The 18106-nt window shown below is 41.7% G+C and overlaps 2 protein-coding genes across 3 annotated transcripts; both read left to right on the top strand.

Moving 5' to 3' along the window:
* Nucleotides 1-7211: 7211 nt before the first annotated feature.
* Nucleotides 7212-14887, top strand: LOC121537489 (tyrosine-protein phosphatase non-receptor type 7). 2 transcript variants are annotated; one of them, XM_041845111.1, is made up of 10 exons: nucleotides 7212-7357; nucleotides 10724-10918; nucleotides 11017-11206; nucleotides 11304-11388; nucleotides 11502-11587; nucleotides 12415-12552; nucleotides 12668-12778; nucleotides 12962-13119; nucleotides 13548-13661; nucleotides 14531-14887. In XM_041845111.1, exons 2-10 carry the CDS (start codon nucleotides 10809-10811, stop codon nucleotides 14673-14675), a joined length of 1137 nt encoding a protein of 378 aa, XP_041701045.1. In that variant the 5' UTR covers nucleotides 7212-7357; nucleotides 10724-10808; the 3' UTR covers nucleotides 14676-14887. The 2 variants fall into 2 exon arrangements, with proteins under 2 accessions (XP_041701045.1, XP_041701044.1); XM_041845110.2 differs by lacking the exon at nucleotides 7212-7357 and adding an exon at nucleotides 8215-8357.
* Nucleotides 14888-15290: 403 nt separating this feature from the next.
* On the top strand, nucleotides 15291-17832 carry LOC121537491 (ADP-ribosylation factor-like protein 8A). Its single transcript, XM_041845112.1, has 7 exons — nucleotides 15291-15708; nucleotides 16293-16373; nucleotides 16562-16635; nucleotides 16760-16853; nucleotides 17117-17184; nucleotides 17318-17388; nucleotides 17472-17832. Exons 1-7 carry the CDS (start codon nucleotides 15586-15588, stop codon nucleotides 17525-17527), a joined length of 567 nt encoding a protein of 188 aa, XP_041701046.1. The 5' UTR covers nucleotides 15291-15585; the 3' UTR covers nucleotides 17528-17832.
* The last annotated feature ends 274 nt before the right edge of the window (nucleotides 17833-18106 follow it).

The following is an 18106-nucleotide window of genomic DNA, read 5'->3' as shown; positions in this document are numbered from 1 at the left end:
CACTAGGTCACATTACACACTGCTCTGACTGGTACGCACCGACACCACCCGAAAACAATCGCCCTATTCTTGCGAATCTGGTGTGATTTCAGGCTGGATACAGACACAGATCGAGAAACATTGAGATACAGATACTGTTCATATCTCTGACTCACACTCAGTTGGCCTTAACTCTGTGCTCATCTGCTCTCAACACTGAGTCAGGACACAGATTTCCCCATAGTGCACCGGACAGGAAAGATCTTAAATCTAAACATGGGATGAGTGAGCAGCATCAGGCAGTTGACCTATGTTGTGTTGTATCTCACCCCAGTGTCATATTTACTTTCATTCTCCTTCCGTTACAGCTCTTCATAACAGAGGAATTTCCACAGTTGATAAAGAATGTAATGTGATCCTATGCTTTGGGTTGGGTAGGACGTGATACACTTGGCACATACACATCTCTGTATCATCAACATTTTGGTAGATACCAGACTCTTTTCTGCATTCAGATTTGAATTTAATTTCCAGGAATGCATTTCTTATGACAATCAAATTAAATAAATACTTATTAACATTAGGGACACTCCTAAATCCTGAATTGCAATGGGATTTCATGATTTCAGTTATGACAAATGTAGCAAACAAAGCAGTTTCCCCAGCCCATAATTCATATAATCCTGCTGGAACCGGGGAATGTCTCATTGCTCACCCCAGGGTGTTTTTACATGGGGCCTTTATAAGGTTCAGGGCAGTACATTCAGCACACTGAGACCCTTCCATACATTATCTCAATACTATTTCATGAAAACATACCCAGTATGAGTCTTTGAGAGCCAGGGATTTGCACTGCAGAAAAACAACAGATCTGAGCATGTGATGTTTGCTGTCATTCATTCTAGTGGTTGACATTCCATTAATGAATTACATATGAGGTATCAGTCATATTGGAGTGTTCACAGGAAAGTGGTTCGTTTCTTTTTAGCATCACTAGAGCCATAGAGGGTGTGGACCTCTCAGCTCCTTAAAACTTCATTAGTCCAGAGAAGTGGGGCCAAGTCCCTCACACACACATAGCAACCAAACACTCCAGCTGTCCATGGTCAGTAGCTCAATATGCACAGGTCTGCAGAATGAACTGAAAGCTGAGACCTGATAAGCTGATCCTGGACCCTCCCCAAAAGCCCTTCTCCAGAATGTGCTCCATGACTGTAATGCCACAGGGAGCACAAATATTAGAGCCGTTCTGAGAAACCTTGCCTGAGAGAAAAGCTTGCAAAACAACTATGACTTACTTACAGGAAATGTACAATATTACTACCAGCTGAGAAGAGGATTGCATCATTTTATTACGTTACCCTCCACAGAAAGGATCTCTCCGTAATGTGCTGTATCTCAAATACACACCCTGGTGTCCCTCCCTCTCCATACAATGTGTTTATGTGCTTTAGCAGCTTTATGGACATGGGAGTTTAGGAAGAAAATGTTTTTCTCACACATTAAGTACATTCATGCACAGGCAGTAATGTTCAGTGTAAGGAGTGAGGGAGTAATTCATGAGGACTGGTCCATTGATACGCCCTAGCTGTCCTGCCATAGTGGAAGAGCCATTTCTCCCTGGCTAAGCAAGAGCAGAAACCACCACTCGTTAATCAGAGCCACATCTGAATTAATCCAAATCAGATACAGTGATGGAACACAACAACAACATGTCAAGAACTCACATTTAGCTTGTTTTGCTCTGCCATAATCTTACCTGTTATCTTTCATGCAGGGCTAAAGGATGAATCGACTAGGCCTTTCTGAATCCTGGTTGTTTCTTATCAGCTAGTGTTTTTCTAGGACACAGCTATCTTGGTTGCAGATGCAGTTTGATATCAAACGTACATACCACTACAATTATTAGACTACTCTTGAATAAGCACTAGCAGCTTCACTTTGTCTTTATTCAATAACACCACGTTCTGTGACTTTATCTCGACCTACTATCTCAGAGGTCTTAGCAAAGTGATTAATGGACAAGACAACAACATAAAGGCATTAGGCCTCAACCTGTCCTGGGGTGTTTCAGATGTTCACCCTAGATGTATCCCTAGTTCTCCAGCATCATACCCACCTTGGTCTTGACTGGATTCACCAGGCCTATGATAGGCTTCAGATGGCCAGAGGAGAGCTCTGGAGATCCACACTTTTCAGGGATCTAGAGCCCAGTGCTGAAGTCATGGTGAGCTATGGTACGGGCAACCCCACCCCAGGGCTGCCTGTGCCCCTGTGGCCTGACCCAAGCCATGGTTGAGTTTGAGCAAGAAGATTAAGTCCAATCTCAGATTACTTTCCAAGAGCTTGCTGATACTGAACAAAGCTCAATACATTTGATTGTTATGAATGGGGTCAAATTAACAACTCTTTCAAAGTGATACAGAGGCTAGTTTTACATGTCCAAGTGTGAGTAAACATTCTGAATGACAGTGTTTACATGGGTGGGGATAATGATGATTTTATAGTCCATTACAAAAACGTAAAATCGTACAACCATCAACTTTGGCATGGTAACCAATGAAGCGCAGACACACTCTCTTTGGAAGTGTTCCATCCTGCTTATCATATTGTAGCGATCCTCGTCCTATAAGAACTTTACAATTCCCACCAAGTGAGTTATTGCTATTGGTGCGATGCATAGGGTGTTTGCCTTATACGCTAGTGTCCCGGGTTCACTTCCCTGCCCTGCCGTGCGCTACAATATCATCACCTCAGAGAGACATGAGATGTATTATGCAATTAAACACTAAGAGGTTCAGTAAACCCTTCATACTGCGTTATTTATTACAGGATGAATTAAAGTAATAGGTCATTAGAGCCTTGGCGACCATGGTGCAGGAGTACAGGCAGATTTTGGGGTGGGGTGTCTAGCTGCTACAGCTGAGTATGACTTCAGCTCTGGGCTCTGATTCCCTGTGTTCGGCCCCTGAGGACTCCTCATGCATCTGGAACCTTTCACATCACAGGCCCTCAGTGCAGAGCAGCTCCCCATCATCCTCTCTCTCTCTTTATCTACCAGGATGCGTGCTGTAGAGAAGCAGGGTTCTGCGAGGAGCCCTTTCTGTTCAATTTGATGAAAACTCTAAGTTCCCCAGGACAGGTTAAATGTCCATCTTATGCCTTGTGGTCAGAATTGACAACAAAGACATAGAAATTTTGTTCCATAACTTATTTTGATTCTCAGGGTTTGACTACAAAAAAACTATTACTTATCATACAGTACATTACTCATGCATGTGTAATCTTATCAACCCTTACGTTCAAAATGTAATCAAATCCAATCAATGCAATAAACTTTTTCAAGGCCTAGAATTTGAGTATGACTTATTCTCTGGACCATCTCAGGCAGGGACTTTTATCCTCAGGGATATTACACAATTTGTTTTCTGATGGAAATTCTGCAACCACTGCACGGTGCTCAGAAATTCTGAACAGGAAATTACTTCTCAAAGAGACATTTGTTGTTTGTTTTTCAATGATTACGTGTAGTGAAGAACACTTCAGAACCCCTAAAAGCATCAGCACCCTTCTCTCTGATTGGAGAAATGTACGGACTGTACACTATGATATGTATTTCAACTGAAAATCTAAATAAAGCATTACCAAATCAAAAGCATTAGTTGTTTTCCAGGCAAGACAAATGCAACATAAAATGACTCAACTGACATCTGCTGGACAACTATAATTCAAACCAAACAAAACACAAGCGCTCTCTGAAGAACAACTGATGACATTGTACTGTCTGTTGGTTGCCAAATCTAATCCCTATATTTGATTCATATTTACATAACCTCCATTTTTATTAGATTTGTCCAATTGACGGTAGAGTGGAACAGGTTATGAATATAGTATTGTGAAAACCAAGGAGAAAACAAAGAGAGATTCAGACATGCAGTGCCACCTGCTGTTGATTACATTTACATTACATTTTAGTCAGATGCGCTTATCCAGAGCGACTTACAGTAGTTAGTGCATTCATCTTAAGGTAGCTAGGTGAGACAACCACATATCACAGCCATAATAAGTACATTTTTCTTCAATAAAGCAAAGTCAGAGTTAGTAAGAAAGGCAAGGGAGTTCTTTTTTTCTGGTAATGAATCCTTGTGGGTTACAATATTACTGTTATCCAACACACAGTATGTGGATATAATTCTATCTTTAATATTATAATTTTTTAAAATATGAATGTTTCTAAGTCTAACACATTCTAGTTATACTATTACAACTATTTGCAGAGTTGTGTGTAAGAATGTTTCAAAGGTAAGAACAGTGTGTGTGCTCTTAGTGTGTGACATAGTCATCATTGGGAAATAAAAAGACAAGCAAAACATCCGTATCACATTCAGACTGTCGCTGCCTGGCCTGTGTGGGTGGAAGGTACTGAGAGGAGACATATCCTCTTCCTGACTGATAAATAATGCAATGGCCATGGATCTCCATTCAACTGTACAGAGCTAAATATTTAAGAGATAAATATGTACTTTTACACTATGGTATTTATGTTAATGTTGATGGTATGGAAAACTAATATTGTTGAGTCTGACTAAAACAGTCTGTTAACAGCAGGAAGTGATGTATAGCCATGACAGGAAGTGGCTTGCTCAAACCCTCACTACTGGATTCGGGCCTGTTGACCAGCCTCCCACCCACGTGACTCATCAGGGATATCTGTACGGTGATTTTTCCACATTTTGTTACGTTACAGCCTTATTCAAAAATGGATTACATTATTTTTTCCCCTCATCAATCTACACACAATACCCCACAATTACAAAGCGAAAACAGGTTTTTAGAATTTTTGCAAATGTACTAAAAATAAAAAACATAAATACCTTATTTACAGAAGTACTCAGACCCTTTGCTATGAGACTCGAAATTGAGCTCAGGTGCATCCTGTTTCCATTGATCATCCTTGAGATGTTTCTACAACTTGATTGGAGCCCACCTGTGGTAAATTCAATAGATTGGACATGATTTAGAAAGGCACACACCTGTCTATATAAGGTCCCACAGTTGACAGTGCATGTCAGAGCAAAAAACAAGCCGAGTTCGAAGGAATTGTCCGTAGAGCTCCGAGACAGGATTGTGTCGAGGCACAGATCTGGGGAAGGGTACCAAAATATTTATGCAGCACTGAAGGTCCCCAAAAACACAGTGGCCTCCATCATTCTTAAATGGAAGAAGTTTGGAACCACCAATACTCTTCCTCGAGCTAACCGCCAAACTAAGTAATCGGGGGAGAAGGGCCTTGGTCAGGAAGGTGACCAAGAACCAGATGGTCACTCTGACAGAGCTCCAGGGTTCCTATGTGGAGATGGGAGAACCTTCCAGAAGGGCAACCATCTCTGCAGCACTCCACCAATCAGGCCTTTATGGTTGCGTGGCCAGATAGAAGCCACTCCTCAGTAAAAGGCACATGACTCCCGCTTGGAGTTTGCCAAAAGGCAGCTAAAGACTCTCAGGCCATGAGAAACAAGATTCTCTGGTCTGATGAAACCACGATTGAACTCTTTGGCCTGAATGCCAAGAGTCACGTTTGGAGGAAACCTGGCACCATCCCTACGGTGAAGCATGGTGGTGGCAGCATCATGCTGCTGGGATGTTTTTCAGCGGCAGGGACTTGGAGACTAGTCAGGATTGAGGGAAAGATGAACGGAGCAAAGTACAGAGAGGTCCTTGATGAGAACCTGCTCCAGAGCACTCAGGAAATCAGACTGGGATAAAGGTTCACCTTCCAACAGGACAACGACCCTAAGCACACAGCCAAGACAATGCAGGAGTGGCTTCGGGTCAAGTCAATGAATGTCCTTGAGTGGCCCAGCCAGAGCCCGGACTTGAACCGGATATAACATCTCTGGAGAGACCTGAAAATAGCTGTGCAGCGACGCTCCCTATCCAACCTGGCAGAGCTTGATAGGATCTGCAGAGAAAAATGGGAGAAACTCCCCAAATACAGGTGTGCCAAGCTTGTAGCTTCATACACAAGACGACTAGAGGCTGTAATCGCTGCCAAAGATGCTTCAACAAAGTACTGAGTAAAGGGTCAGAATACTTATGTAAATGTAATATTTCAGTTTTTAATTTTTTACATAAATTAGTACATATTTCTAAAAACCTGTTTTTGCCTTGTCATTATGGGGTATTGTGTGTAGATTGATGAGGGGAAAAAAACAATTTAATCCATTTTCGAAAAAGGCTGTAATGTAACAAAATGTGGAAAAATTCAAGGACTCTGAATATATTCAGAATGCACTGTACGTTATAATTAAACATTATCACAGCAAGCTCATTCACCCGCACTAAGTTTAATGTGCTTAACTGGGCACATATTTGGATCAACTTGTACCTCCAATATAAATACCTCCAATGTGTTACTATGACCTTCCTTTACTTCGATTTTGTTTGTCAAAGTTCCACTTCCATAAACTTACTGTAATACTCTCATTTTCCTTTTATCTTGTTATTTATGACCAGCTTGTTGCTTGAAATGCCCTTAATCCACTGCGATAAAACAACATCAACGTCACATAATAGGAAAGTACCATACATTTCTACAGTAAGATGGCTGATGCCTGTGTTAAATCAACATTGTTGTTAAATATCAGGTAGTTATTGGAAAAGATAATGTGTTCTCAATGACTTACCTGTTTAAATAAAGACTAAATAAATAATTAAATTAACACTGTTATACAGTTTGTTGCCCAGCAGTTTCTATCACATCAATGCTCATTTCCACTACAGTTTCATAAACAACATCTGACATTTCGCCCACAGTGACTGTTATTCACTTTTGCACTGTCAAGACAATGTGATGAAATTAGAAAATGCTTGCAATATGGCTCTTACATTTGACATATTATCCACTCAATGGTTGTATTGTTGTAACTGTGCATATTGGTCCATTGTTTGCATGTTGTAGCTGTAGAGAAAATAATAGCCAACTTAAAATTCAGATTTGAGGTTAGTGCGCTCTCCTTCCAGGTTACACAGAAGCCGGTGGCACTGAGTCTGCAGGGGTGAGACAGACTTGAATCAGCCTTGAATGTGTGTGTGTGTGTGTGTGTGTGTGTGTGTGTGTGCGTGCGTGTGGAAATGAGAGTATGAGAGAGTGAGTGGGTGGGTGGGTAGAGAGGAAGCGTGGAGAGGTAGAAGAAGTAAAAGAAAAAAAAAAACAGTGCTCTCTTCAGCGTCCCTAAAGCCAAGGAGCACAGTGTTAAGACTGCCTGTGTCTGTACTGGCTTATCTGGACTGAAGCCCTGGTCAACACCCAGCCACGTAGTACAGAAGGAGAGAGGAGATTCTGAGGGCCAACTTTGATTGCAGTCCCTTTGCACTGGTGAGTTACCTTCCAGGCCATTCTCATTCAGTATGATAGCAACAATCACAAGCAAGAGTAAAGACGTAAGTATACTATACTGTATGGCTGCAGCTAGACTACAGATTGTCTTCAACTTGTTTTATTGTTTTTCCCCATCATCATGTTAACGCCACCTTTTAGCCGAGAACATGGAAGACTCTGGTCAGTCTGATGCTGTATGTCAGCCCATACAGCTGATCTGATGCATGCTTTCAGCTCTTCCATCATTGCAGTACGGCTTACGGTTATGTTCGGCGCTTCCTTACTGTATTATTTGTTGTGCTATAAGTAATAATCATATCAATGACCACATCACCTCCTCATCATTTAATATTCCAATAATCACTGAAGTGTTTAGTTCCTTAAAAACGCTTTTGAGCTCAAATCAAATACAATTTTAAAGCTAGTTATGTATCTGAGAATATTTCTATGTCTATTGTTTTTTTTAAACAATTTACTTGTCTCATACAATGCAGCTTTAAGGACTTCATCAGCAAATCCAATACACTATGTGCAAACATTTATGCAAAACAGAATGTTAGTATGATGAATAAATCATGGACAGCTATTGACATGCACATTTGCACAAGCCTTAAGCCTGGAGTCATTGAGGAATGACTACTGATTCACCTATTCCCAAACCAGCTCAGCTTTACAATATTCTCTATGCCTCTCTTTCCTCCAGGAACTTCTCAGTGATTTTCAGCTCTCACGTTTAGACGTGCACCTGAAGAAGAGGCTAGCTACTAACATACTGAGGCACTGTGTCAAAAAGATTGCGTGTCTGTTCTTGCTCACTCTCTATTTCTCACTGTCTTTCTCTATCTCTCTCTCCCCCTCTCTCTCTCTTTCTGTTTCTCACTCTCTCTTTCCAGCTATTACTTGTTTCTTCTTGCCCTTGTTGGTTTATGTCAACGGCAGATATTTCATTTGGCTTTGGATTATTATTATTCTGACATATCAGCAGCCCAGGATTCAGGTATGGATAGATCTAGTTTAGCAATCTGGCAATAAGAGATGGGAAAGAAATGATGACCTGAAACAGAAATTGTTAGTCAATGGTGTTTTTCTATTGCGTGTCATGTGTTGGGAATGTCATTTCTCAGTTTTAGGGGATGTGAGATATTGCATTAGCTGCTGTTCTTTTGACAAGATGAGTTGACAAGAAGGGTAAATATTTTAATTGCTATTGTGGTGTGTTGGTATAATAAGGAATCATGTGATATAGCAATAAACTCATCATACAGTTGTGATCTAAATAGAATAATTAATTACAAGATCTATGGAGATTTTGGATGTTAAAATTGCGTTTGATTTATGCCAGTTTTGAGGTCTGGGTAGACTAGTTAAATAGAGAGAAGGAGAACAGCAATGCGTGAGTATGTTTGTCACAGAATTTGTGAGGTTTGCAGTAAAGGTCAACAGGTCAATTCACTAGCAGTCTTTGATTCTCTCTCTCTCCCTATCCCTCTCTAGTATTGGGAAAGCTACTCTGAAAATATAGTTTACCAAGCTACCAATTACTTAGATTCTTCAAAGTAGCCACCATTTGCCTTGATGACAGCTTTGCACACTCTTGGCATTCTCTCAACCAGCTTCATGAGGAATGCTTTTCCAACAGTCTTGAAGGAGTTCCTACATATGCTGAGCACTTGTTGGCTGCTTTTCTTTCACTCTGCAGTCCAACTCATCCCAAACCATCTCAATTGGGTTGAGGTCGGGTGATTGTGGAGGCCAGATCATCTGATGCAGCACTCCATCACTCTCCTTCTTGGTCAAATAGCCCTTACACAGCCTGGAGGTGTGTTTTGGGTCATTGTCCTGTTGAAAAACAAACGATAGTCCCACTAAGCGCAAACCAGATGGTGTATCGCTGCAGAATGCTGTGGTAGCCATGCTGGTTAAGTGTGCCTTGAATTCTAAATAAAGCACAGACAGTGTCACCAGCAAAGCACCCCCACACCATCACACCTCCTCCTCCATGCTTCACGGTGGGAACCACACATGCGGAGATCATCTGTTCACCTACTCTGCGTTTCACAAAGACACGGCGGATGGAACCAAAACTCTCACATTTGGACTGTTCAGTCCAAAGTTCAGATTTCCACCGGTCTAATGTCCATTGCTCGTGTTTCTTGGGCCAAGCAAGTGTCTTCTTCTTATTGGTGTCCTTAAGTAGTGGTTTCTTTGCAGCAATTCAACCATGAAGGCCTGACTCACGTAGTCTCCTCTGAACAGTTGATGTTGAGATGTGTCTGTTACTTGAACTCTGTGAAGCATTTATTTGGGCTGCAATGTGAGGTGCAGTTAACTCTAATGAACTTATCCTCTGCAGCAGAGGTAACGCTGGGTCTTCCTTTCCTGTGGCGGTCCTCATGAGCCAGTTTTATCATAGCGCTTGATGGTTTTGCGACTGCACTTGAAGAAACCTTCAAAGTTCTTGACATTTTCCGGATTGACTGACCTTCATGTCTTAAAGTAATGATGGACTGTCGTTTCTCTTTGCTTATTTGAGCTGTTCTTGCCATAATATGGACTTGGTCTTTTACCAAATAGGGCTATCTTCTGTATACCACCCCTACCTTGTCACAACACAACTATTGGCTCAAACGTATTAAGAAGGAAAGAAATTCCACAAATTAACTTTTAACAAGGCACACCTGTTAATTGAAATGCATTCCAGGTGACTACCTCATGAAGCTGGTTGAGAGAATGCCAAGAGTGTGCAAAGCTGTCATCAAGGCAAAGGGTGGCTATTTTGAAGAATCTGATTTGTTGAACAATTTTTTGGGTTACTACATGATTCCATATGTGTTATTTCATAGTTTTGATGTCTTCACTATTATTCTACAATGTTGAAAATAGTAAAAATAAAGAAAAACCCTGGAATGAGCAGGTGTGTCCAAACGTTTGACTGGTACTGTATGTTTGAGCTTCTTGCAGTCAATTTGCAGTCTACAAATTATTTGTAATTATGTTCCAGCCCCCTGACCATCCGCTCAAGAAAAATCTAGTTGATGATCCCTGTCATAGACTATAAATTGCAAGAATAGATCACTTTGGGGTCATATGTTAACAGAATGTGTAATTTAAACACAAAAACAATGTTTCAAGTGACAATTAGGCAGGTCTGATGCTGGAAATGATTGCCTACTTCACCCATATTTCCTCTTCTTTTTGCAAGAAAGGTAGTGTGTAGTTCCAGTAGTTACTGTAGCTATACCACTACATGGCAAAAACAAGTAATTAAATACTGAAAAGACTACCTAGATTCTAAAAAATGTAGTTAAATTACTAGTTGAACTACATGTAGTTCACTACTCTCGCTCTCTATCTCTCTCTCAGGTCTGTTTTCACTCTATGAGCAGATGTCAGTAGAGTATGGTTGTATGGTATCCTTCTAAACCTCCCAGTCGTTCCACACACCACCATGAGTGAGTCAGTAGAATCCCCATCATCATCACAACCTGTGGACCAAGAACAGTCATTCCCCTGCCCTACTGCCACAGCTCCTCGCAAACCAGTCCAGCTCCAGGAGAGGTAGAGAGACATCCATGATAATCAACAGTACTGTCATTATATTTATTCAACAAGGTTCCTGACCTTTTTGTCCTCTCTGTGGTTCCATATATCCTCAGACGGGGCTCCAATGTGTCCCTAGTGCTGGACGTGAGCAGTCTCAGCCTGTGTGCGGTGGAGCCCTTGTGCTCTATCTCCACCCCCAGAGAGACCATCCTCCACCTGCTGAGGACCTCAACACGCCCTCTGACCCCCTCTCAGCTGCAGGAGGCATCTGACGAGACCAGCAGGCTGAACTCAGAGTACCAGGTTAATATCTACTCTAATTGTACTGTATGTGCAGAGATTGACTGCATGTAGGATCAAGTGGAATCTGGCCCCTTAGCCTGTCCATTCTTTCCAACAGAAGATTCCTCCAAACTTTGTCAACCCTGCAGAGCTGGACATCCCAGGACGTGCTTTAAAAGACAGATATAAGACCATACTGCCAAGTGAGTGCCTAAGTCAAATGTCAAGTATTAGAAATAGTTGATGAATGCTGAAACACACTGGCACCCAGGCAATATAAAATAACCAATGTAAACACTATAATCATGTTAACCAGATCCTGAGACCCGTGTGTGTCTGAAGAACCCCGCAGCAGAGGAAGGGGGTGAGACTGAGAGATACATCAATGCAAACTACATAAAGGTTAGAATCATGCATTATTACAGCCACTGTCTTTATTGGCCCATTTTTGACACAACTGTGTCATGCGAACTTAAAGTAAGAGTCATACAAATGGTGAGGAGAAAGTCAAGAATACACACTGCACAGTGTTGTTAAAGCGGCAATCAGCAGTTGAAACAATAACAAAGCGTACTCCCCACTACTGTTTTGCAATACAGCTGAGGGATGAGGCTGGAGAAATGTAACCACTCTCAAATTCATAGACAGCGCTATGGATGCAAGTACTGACCATCCATGAGATCAAAATTATAGTTTTAATCATGTTTTGAGGCTATACAATGTTTGTGTACATTTACTTTGTTTACAAACATTGGAGTGAAACAAGCTTATATTTTGGGTTCTGATGGGGTACACTCTTAGAAAAAAAGTGCTATCTAGAACCTAAAAGGGTTCTTCGGCTTTCCCCATAGGATAACCTTTTGAAGAACCCTTTTTGGTTCCAGGTAGAACCCTTTTGGGTTCCATGTACAACCTTTTCCTCAGAGGGTTCTACATGGAACCCAAAAGGGTTTTACCTAGAAACAAAAATGACCCTTTTTTCTAAGAGGGTACGACAGTTGAACTAAGCTCATGAGGCATTTATAAGTTATATTCTTCAAAAATCAATCGGTACATATAATTAATTTATAAGTCCAAAAATGGATGTAGCAACTGTAGATTGCCCCTTTAATGATGTTAAGAGTGATACGGTTGGTTTGCGTGGGTGTATCATGTCAACCAATGAAACCCACAGGAAGTCAAAGTGGAAACTAACTACACAGCCCCAACTCTTGCTGTCTCCCACGCAGGGTTACAACGGTGCACCCAGTGCCTACATCGCCACCCAGGGCCCCATGCTCAACACAGTGCATGACTTCTGGGAGATGGTGTGGCAGGAGGGATCCACCACCATTGTCATGATCACCAAGCTAAAGGAGAAGAACGAGGTGAAAGGGAAATGTCAATTATATTCCACCTCCATTGCTTTCCTCAATGGTTTCCGATGACAGACATATTGATGTTTAAGTCTAAAGTCTACAAAGAGTGTGTCCTGTTTTTCAGAAGTGTGAGCTTTACTGGCCAGAGAAGGACGGCAGCTATGGCAGATTTGAGGTCAGAGTGTCCATTGTGAAAGAATGTGATAGCTACACCATTCGAGACATGATTATACAGGTGAGATAGTAGGTTATTATCATCTGTAAACTGTAAAGTAATGCCAGTCAAAGCGCTGGGTTACACTAGTTTTAGAACCTCAGAACTTCTGAATTAATGATTGAATGAATGAATGAATGAATGAATGAATGAATGAATGAACCAATGAACCAAAGAACTTACTAACAACAATGTGTCTGACAGGTGGGCTCAGAGAACAGGCAGGTGAGACACTACTGGTACTCCACATGGCCAGACCACCAGACCCCAGACTGCACTGGGCCCCTGCTCAGACTGGTGGTGGACGTGAATGAACACAGGCAGTCCATCCCCAGCCCAGGACCCACCATCGTCCACTGCAGGTCCCACTAGCACACCCCTTAACACTGGTTCTCATTAGCTATCACTATGATAAATGTGAAAGAACAAACAATGACGTATGATAGAATGTCCTAGAAAAGAAAATAGCCCTAGGCTACTTGAACGGTTCTCACTTCCAGCACATTTATATGTTACGACACCTTAGGGAGGCTCCTTTCACATTCCATGTCAGTCAGAATTAGGCTCAGAAATGATTTATGGAGACTGGCTTGAATTCACTTACTGATGACAAAGGTGACTGCTATGGAATTCTGTTTGTGTTGTGATATACAGTATACTGTACATTTGGACTGTGTATTGCTGGCAGATACTGTAGCAGAGAGACTGTATAAAGTATAAATACATTGTATGACAGAAGTTTGAACGTTACAGCTCTATTTGACATGATCTCATGTGCTCTGTTTTGCAGTGCAGGGATTGGGAGAACAGGTTGTTTCATCGCCAGCAGCATTGGATGCCTGCAGCTACAACACAGTAGTAGGGCTGATGTGCTTGGAATCGTCTGTAAGCTACGCCTCGACAGGTACTAGCCACTACACACACTTTGGCCATCCGCCCTGCTGTTGGTAGAAAACTGTTGCCTTGCCACCTTACCCCTATACATATCTACTTCCATCACTCCGGTATCCCTGCACATGTAAATATGGTATTGAAACTGACTTTTAAAATATTTCCTGTATATAGCATGCTTACTTACTTACTTTATTGTGTATTTCATATTTCTTATTCTTATTTCTTGTGGGTTTTTTTTCTAGTAATACACTGTTATTGATTGTTGCATTGTTGGGCTTTGAGTTTGCAAGAAAGGCATTTCACTGTACTTGTGCATGTGACATTCAAACTTGGAACTAACGTGACAAGCAAGTTTAAACCAAACTCTGTTACTTATCGTGTAAACTATCACAATTAATAAATTAATAGTAGCTGCTGCTACCTATATGTACTCTACCTACATGTACATATTACCTCAATTACCTCGACTAACCCCGGTACCCCCTGTATATAGCCTCGCTATTGTTATTTTTACTGCTGCTCTTTAATTATTTGTTACTTTTATTTCGTATTATTTTATATTGTATTTTTTTGTGATTTTTTTTTGGTATTCTTTCTTAAAACTGCATTGTTGGTTAAGGGCTTGTAAGTAAGCATTTCACTGTAAGGTGTACTACACCTGTTGTATTCGGCGCATGTGACAAATACAATTTGATTTGATCAAGTGAGCATCTTTACTATTATCAAGTGAGCACCTTGGTTCAAACATAGCATTTTATATTTGTCTTGAGTTATGAAGAAAATGGTGCAGTCATAGGGACTCTTAGACATCATCCCGAGTTTGGGGATGCTGCCCTAAAGGATGCTGCTCCCTCACGCTCTCCCTCTCTGTGTTTTTAGGGGTGGCATGATCCAGACCAGTGAGCAGTATCAGTTCCTGTACCTCACCCTTGCTCAGTACAGTCGGCAGCTGGCGAACACAGACAGTGGCTCAGCGAGCCCTGTCCCTGTCCAGACCAGCAGTACTACAGGGGACATGCGGTGACCGAGAAAGCCCAGCTAAAACTTGATCTTTCCGCATGGGGGAACAAGCTCCTGGAACTCTGCTCACACACTGTGGCCATCTCATCCTCTTGACCGTGACATTGATTGTGGCATTTTTATGGGCATGTGATGTGGTACTCACCATACCATGCGGTTGGAATTTTATTAAAAGTCATTAATAATCATATTGTCCATATTTGCTACCATGATAATAAAAAAAGTACTATGCATAATGTCCTTGACTCTAATTAGCTCTAACTGCAATTCACTTGACCTGCTGAAGAGGAAATACATATAGTAGGTTATTATTATTTTATGTTTTTCCAGGTTCCAGGTTTATTTCATTATTGATCCATACATGTTGGTATGTAAAAAAATAAAAAATAATAATACATACGCACTCGGTGATGATACGTTAAAAAAAATGTATGCACACATGACTGTAAGTCGCTTTGGATAAAAGCGTCTGCTAAATGGCATATTATATTATTATTATTTATGTTCCTTCTCTCCAGCAGAGGGCAAGTCTCGTGAAGCCTGAGCCTCATTTGCGCTGAGTACCCTCTTTATTGAGCACTCCTCTTTCTGCGTGATTCTGAAACCCCACCCAATGAGGAAGGACAACCCTTATAGGAAAATACAGACAGGGAGGAAAGAGGCATAGTAAACAAGGCAGATAACTGAAAAATACCTAAAATAATATAGCCAACACGTGCGCACAAAACATATTATTTAGCGAATATTCGTTATAGGCAAGGTATTCGACCGTTAGTGAATCGTTCTGTATGTACTGTGTTGTCACTGCAAGCTAGATATCGTTAGCTAGGCAAATTGTAACTAACGTTAGCTAGCTGGCTAGCAAGTTCCCGTTCCCCAGTAGTAGCAGCCAGTGCTATCACAACGCTCCCAAAATGATCGCATTGTTCAACAAGCTCCTTGACTGGTTTAAAGCACTGTTTTGGAAGGAGGAGATGGAGTTGACATTGGTGGGACTACAGTATTCGGGCAAGACAACCTTCGTAAACGTGATTGCGGTACGGTCAATCATTTATATTGCTGTCATTTGATCTGATGTGTCCTTGTTGTTGGAACTGATCGAGATGTCTGCTCGTACTCCACGGATGCAAGCGCTTGCTCGCTCAGCCGTTAGCTAACGTTAGCTAGCTTCTGTTGTCATATCCATTTTATATAGTTAGCTAACGTTAGCTAACTACGTCTCGGTGACATATTTTAAAGATAGGCTTTAGCAAGGAAGCTAACGTGTACTACGAGTGATGCTGACCCTAGCGTTGTTAGCTTAACGACAGCACGCACATGAGGCATGCAGCAGTGCCAGCACACTGTGATCCCATGGAAACAGACTATACGTTACTAGCCTATCATCAGCCCCCATCACATCTGTGTATGTCCTGACAGTTCACTTGTGCACAGTGCATTCAATCGTATTTCTTAAGTCCTTTCCTGAAATGACTAGGGTCAGTTTTATGAGCGACATGATCATAAAAAAATATATATATATATTTCACAATTGAAGTCCTAGCAATATTACAAACAGTATTTGCCAGATGATTAAATATAACTTAATCTGTAACCCACCTCTATTCTTAACCCCTTCCAGTCAGGCCAGTTCAGTGAAGACATGATTCCCACAGTGGGCTTCAACATGAGGAAAATCACCAAGGGAAACGTCACCATCAAGGTCAGAGGACAGGGGTCAGGCCACTTAATGGTCATACTTGATTCATCACTTGGTTGCTCCAGAGAGAGGATTATTAAGTATTTAGGGGGATCTTGGATGGTCTCTGGGATTGAGTGTGACTCACTGAAGCTATTTTATTAATTGTGAAAGGTTCAAAACTGATTAGCTTTGATCCCTTGCTTTTCTAGCTGTGGGATATCGGCGGTCAGCCTCGATTCAGGAGTATGTGGGAGCGATACTGCCGAGGAGTCAGTGCCATTGTGTGAGTAACAGCACTGACTCAGTCATGGCCCCCTATACCCTTGTGCTTGGGGTGGTCAGTTATATTGGTTGTCCATTTCAAAGAGGATATTTATTCAAACTTTTGAAACCATATCATTTTAAAGATACATGGTTGATGCAGCAGACCCAGAGAAGATCGAGGCCTCTAAGAATGAACTACACAACTTGTTGGACAAGCCCCAGCTCCAGGGTATTCCTGTGAGTACCCCATACAGAGTTTGCTGATCTAGTAGCTACAGTAGTAGGCCTAATTGCTTACATTTCCTCGCTGTGGTCCTCTAGCTAAGTTGTTAGAGCATGGCGCTTGCAATGCAGGATAGTGGGTTCAATTCCTGGTACGACCCGTACGTAAAATGTATGCACGCATGACAAAGTCGCTTTGGATAAAAGCGTCTGCTAAATGGCATATATTCATATTACTTTTACTTTGTCCAACTCTCCATATTGTTTCCCCCTCACAGGTTCTTGTCTTGGGGAACAAGAGAGATCTTCCTGGGGCGCTCGATGAGAAAGAGCTGATTGAGAGGATGTAAGCACCAGCTGTGTGTGTGTGTGTGTGTGTGTGTGTGTGTGTGTGTGTGTGTGTGTGTGTGTGTGGTGTGTGGGTGTGTGGGTGTGTGGGTGAGAATGAGTGATACTCATGGCTGTTCTGTGGTCCACAGGAACCTCTCGGCCATCCAGGACAGAGAGATCTGCTGTTACTCCATCTCCTGCAAGGAAAAGGACAACATTGGTATCTGACGACTTTATGACTTGTTATTTCCATTATTTATTTCATGGCATTTAAACTTTTGTTATTTGTTATTTTACCTCCAGATATAACACTACAGTGGCTGATCCAGCACTCCAGAATCAAGCGGAGCACATCATGAGAACCTCATCTCACCGACACAGCCCTGAGACCACCCCACAGGCCTGCACATGTCCCAGGTCCCTTGCGCCCTGTCCTCTATCCTCCCCAGCTTGTCCTTTCTCCCCCTCTTTTCTTTAGATGGCCCTCTCTCGCCGAGAGCCCTCGCCTGATCCCACTCTCCTGAAGAGAGCCTGGAAACCTTTTACTTGCACTGTTCATTTTCTTTTTTTGTAATATAATACTTATTCTAGTGACATATGACCTCTGATGGATAAAGTGGTACTTAACTGCCCTGAAAAGAAAAATATAATTGTGTTAATATCTCATGCTTCATCATCTCTGTTGATATTGAGGTTCATATTCAACTGATCCGGAGACAGGGCAGAGTACTGTGCTGTACGTAACCTCTGCTTCCAATAGGTAGAAAAGACTATGGAGTTTGAACACTACATAAATTAACAGCCCCAAAGTCAAGTTTACCACACTGATATCAAATTTTAAACAATATAAGTCTCAGACCATAGACCAAGTCTTATCACTTCCCAACGACAGTGCCCAACTGAATTGGTACTGTACATGTACAGTGGGGGAAAAAAGT

This window comes from Coregonus clupeaformis, chromosome 24, assembly GCF_020615455.1.
Source record: "Coregonus clupeaformis isolate EN_2021a chromosome 24, ASM2061545v1, whole genome shotgun sequence".
NCBI lineage: Eukaryota > Metazoa > Chordata > Actinopteri > Salmoniformes > Salmonidae > Coregonus > Coregonus clupeaformis.
This window is presented reverse-complemented; position numbering and strand designations above follow the sequence as displayed.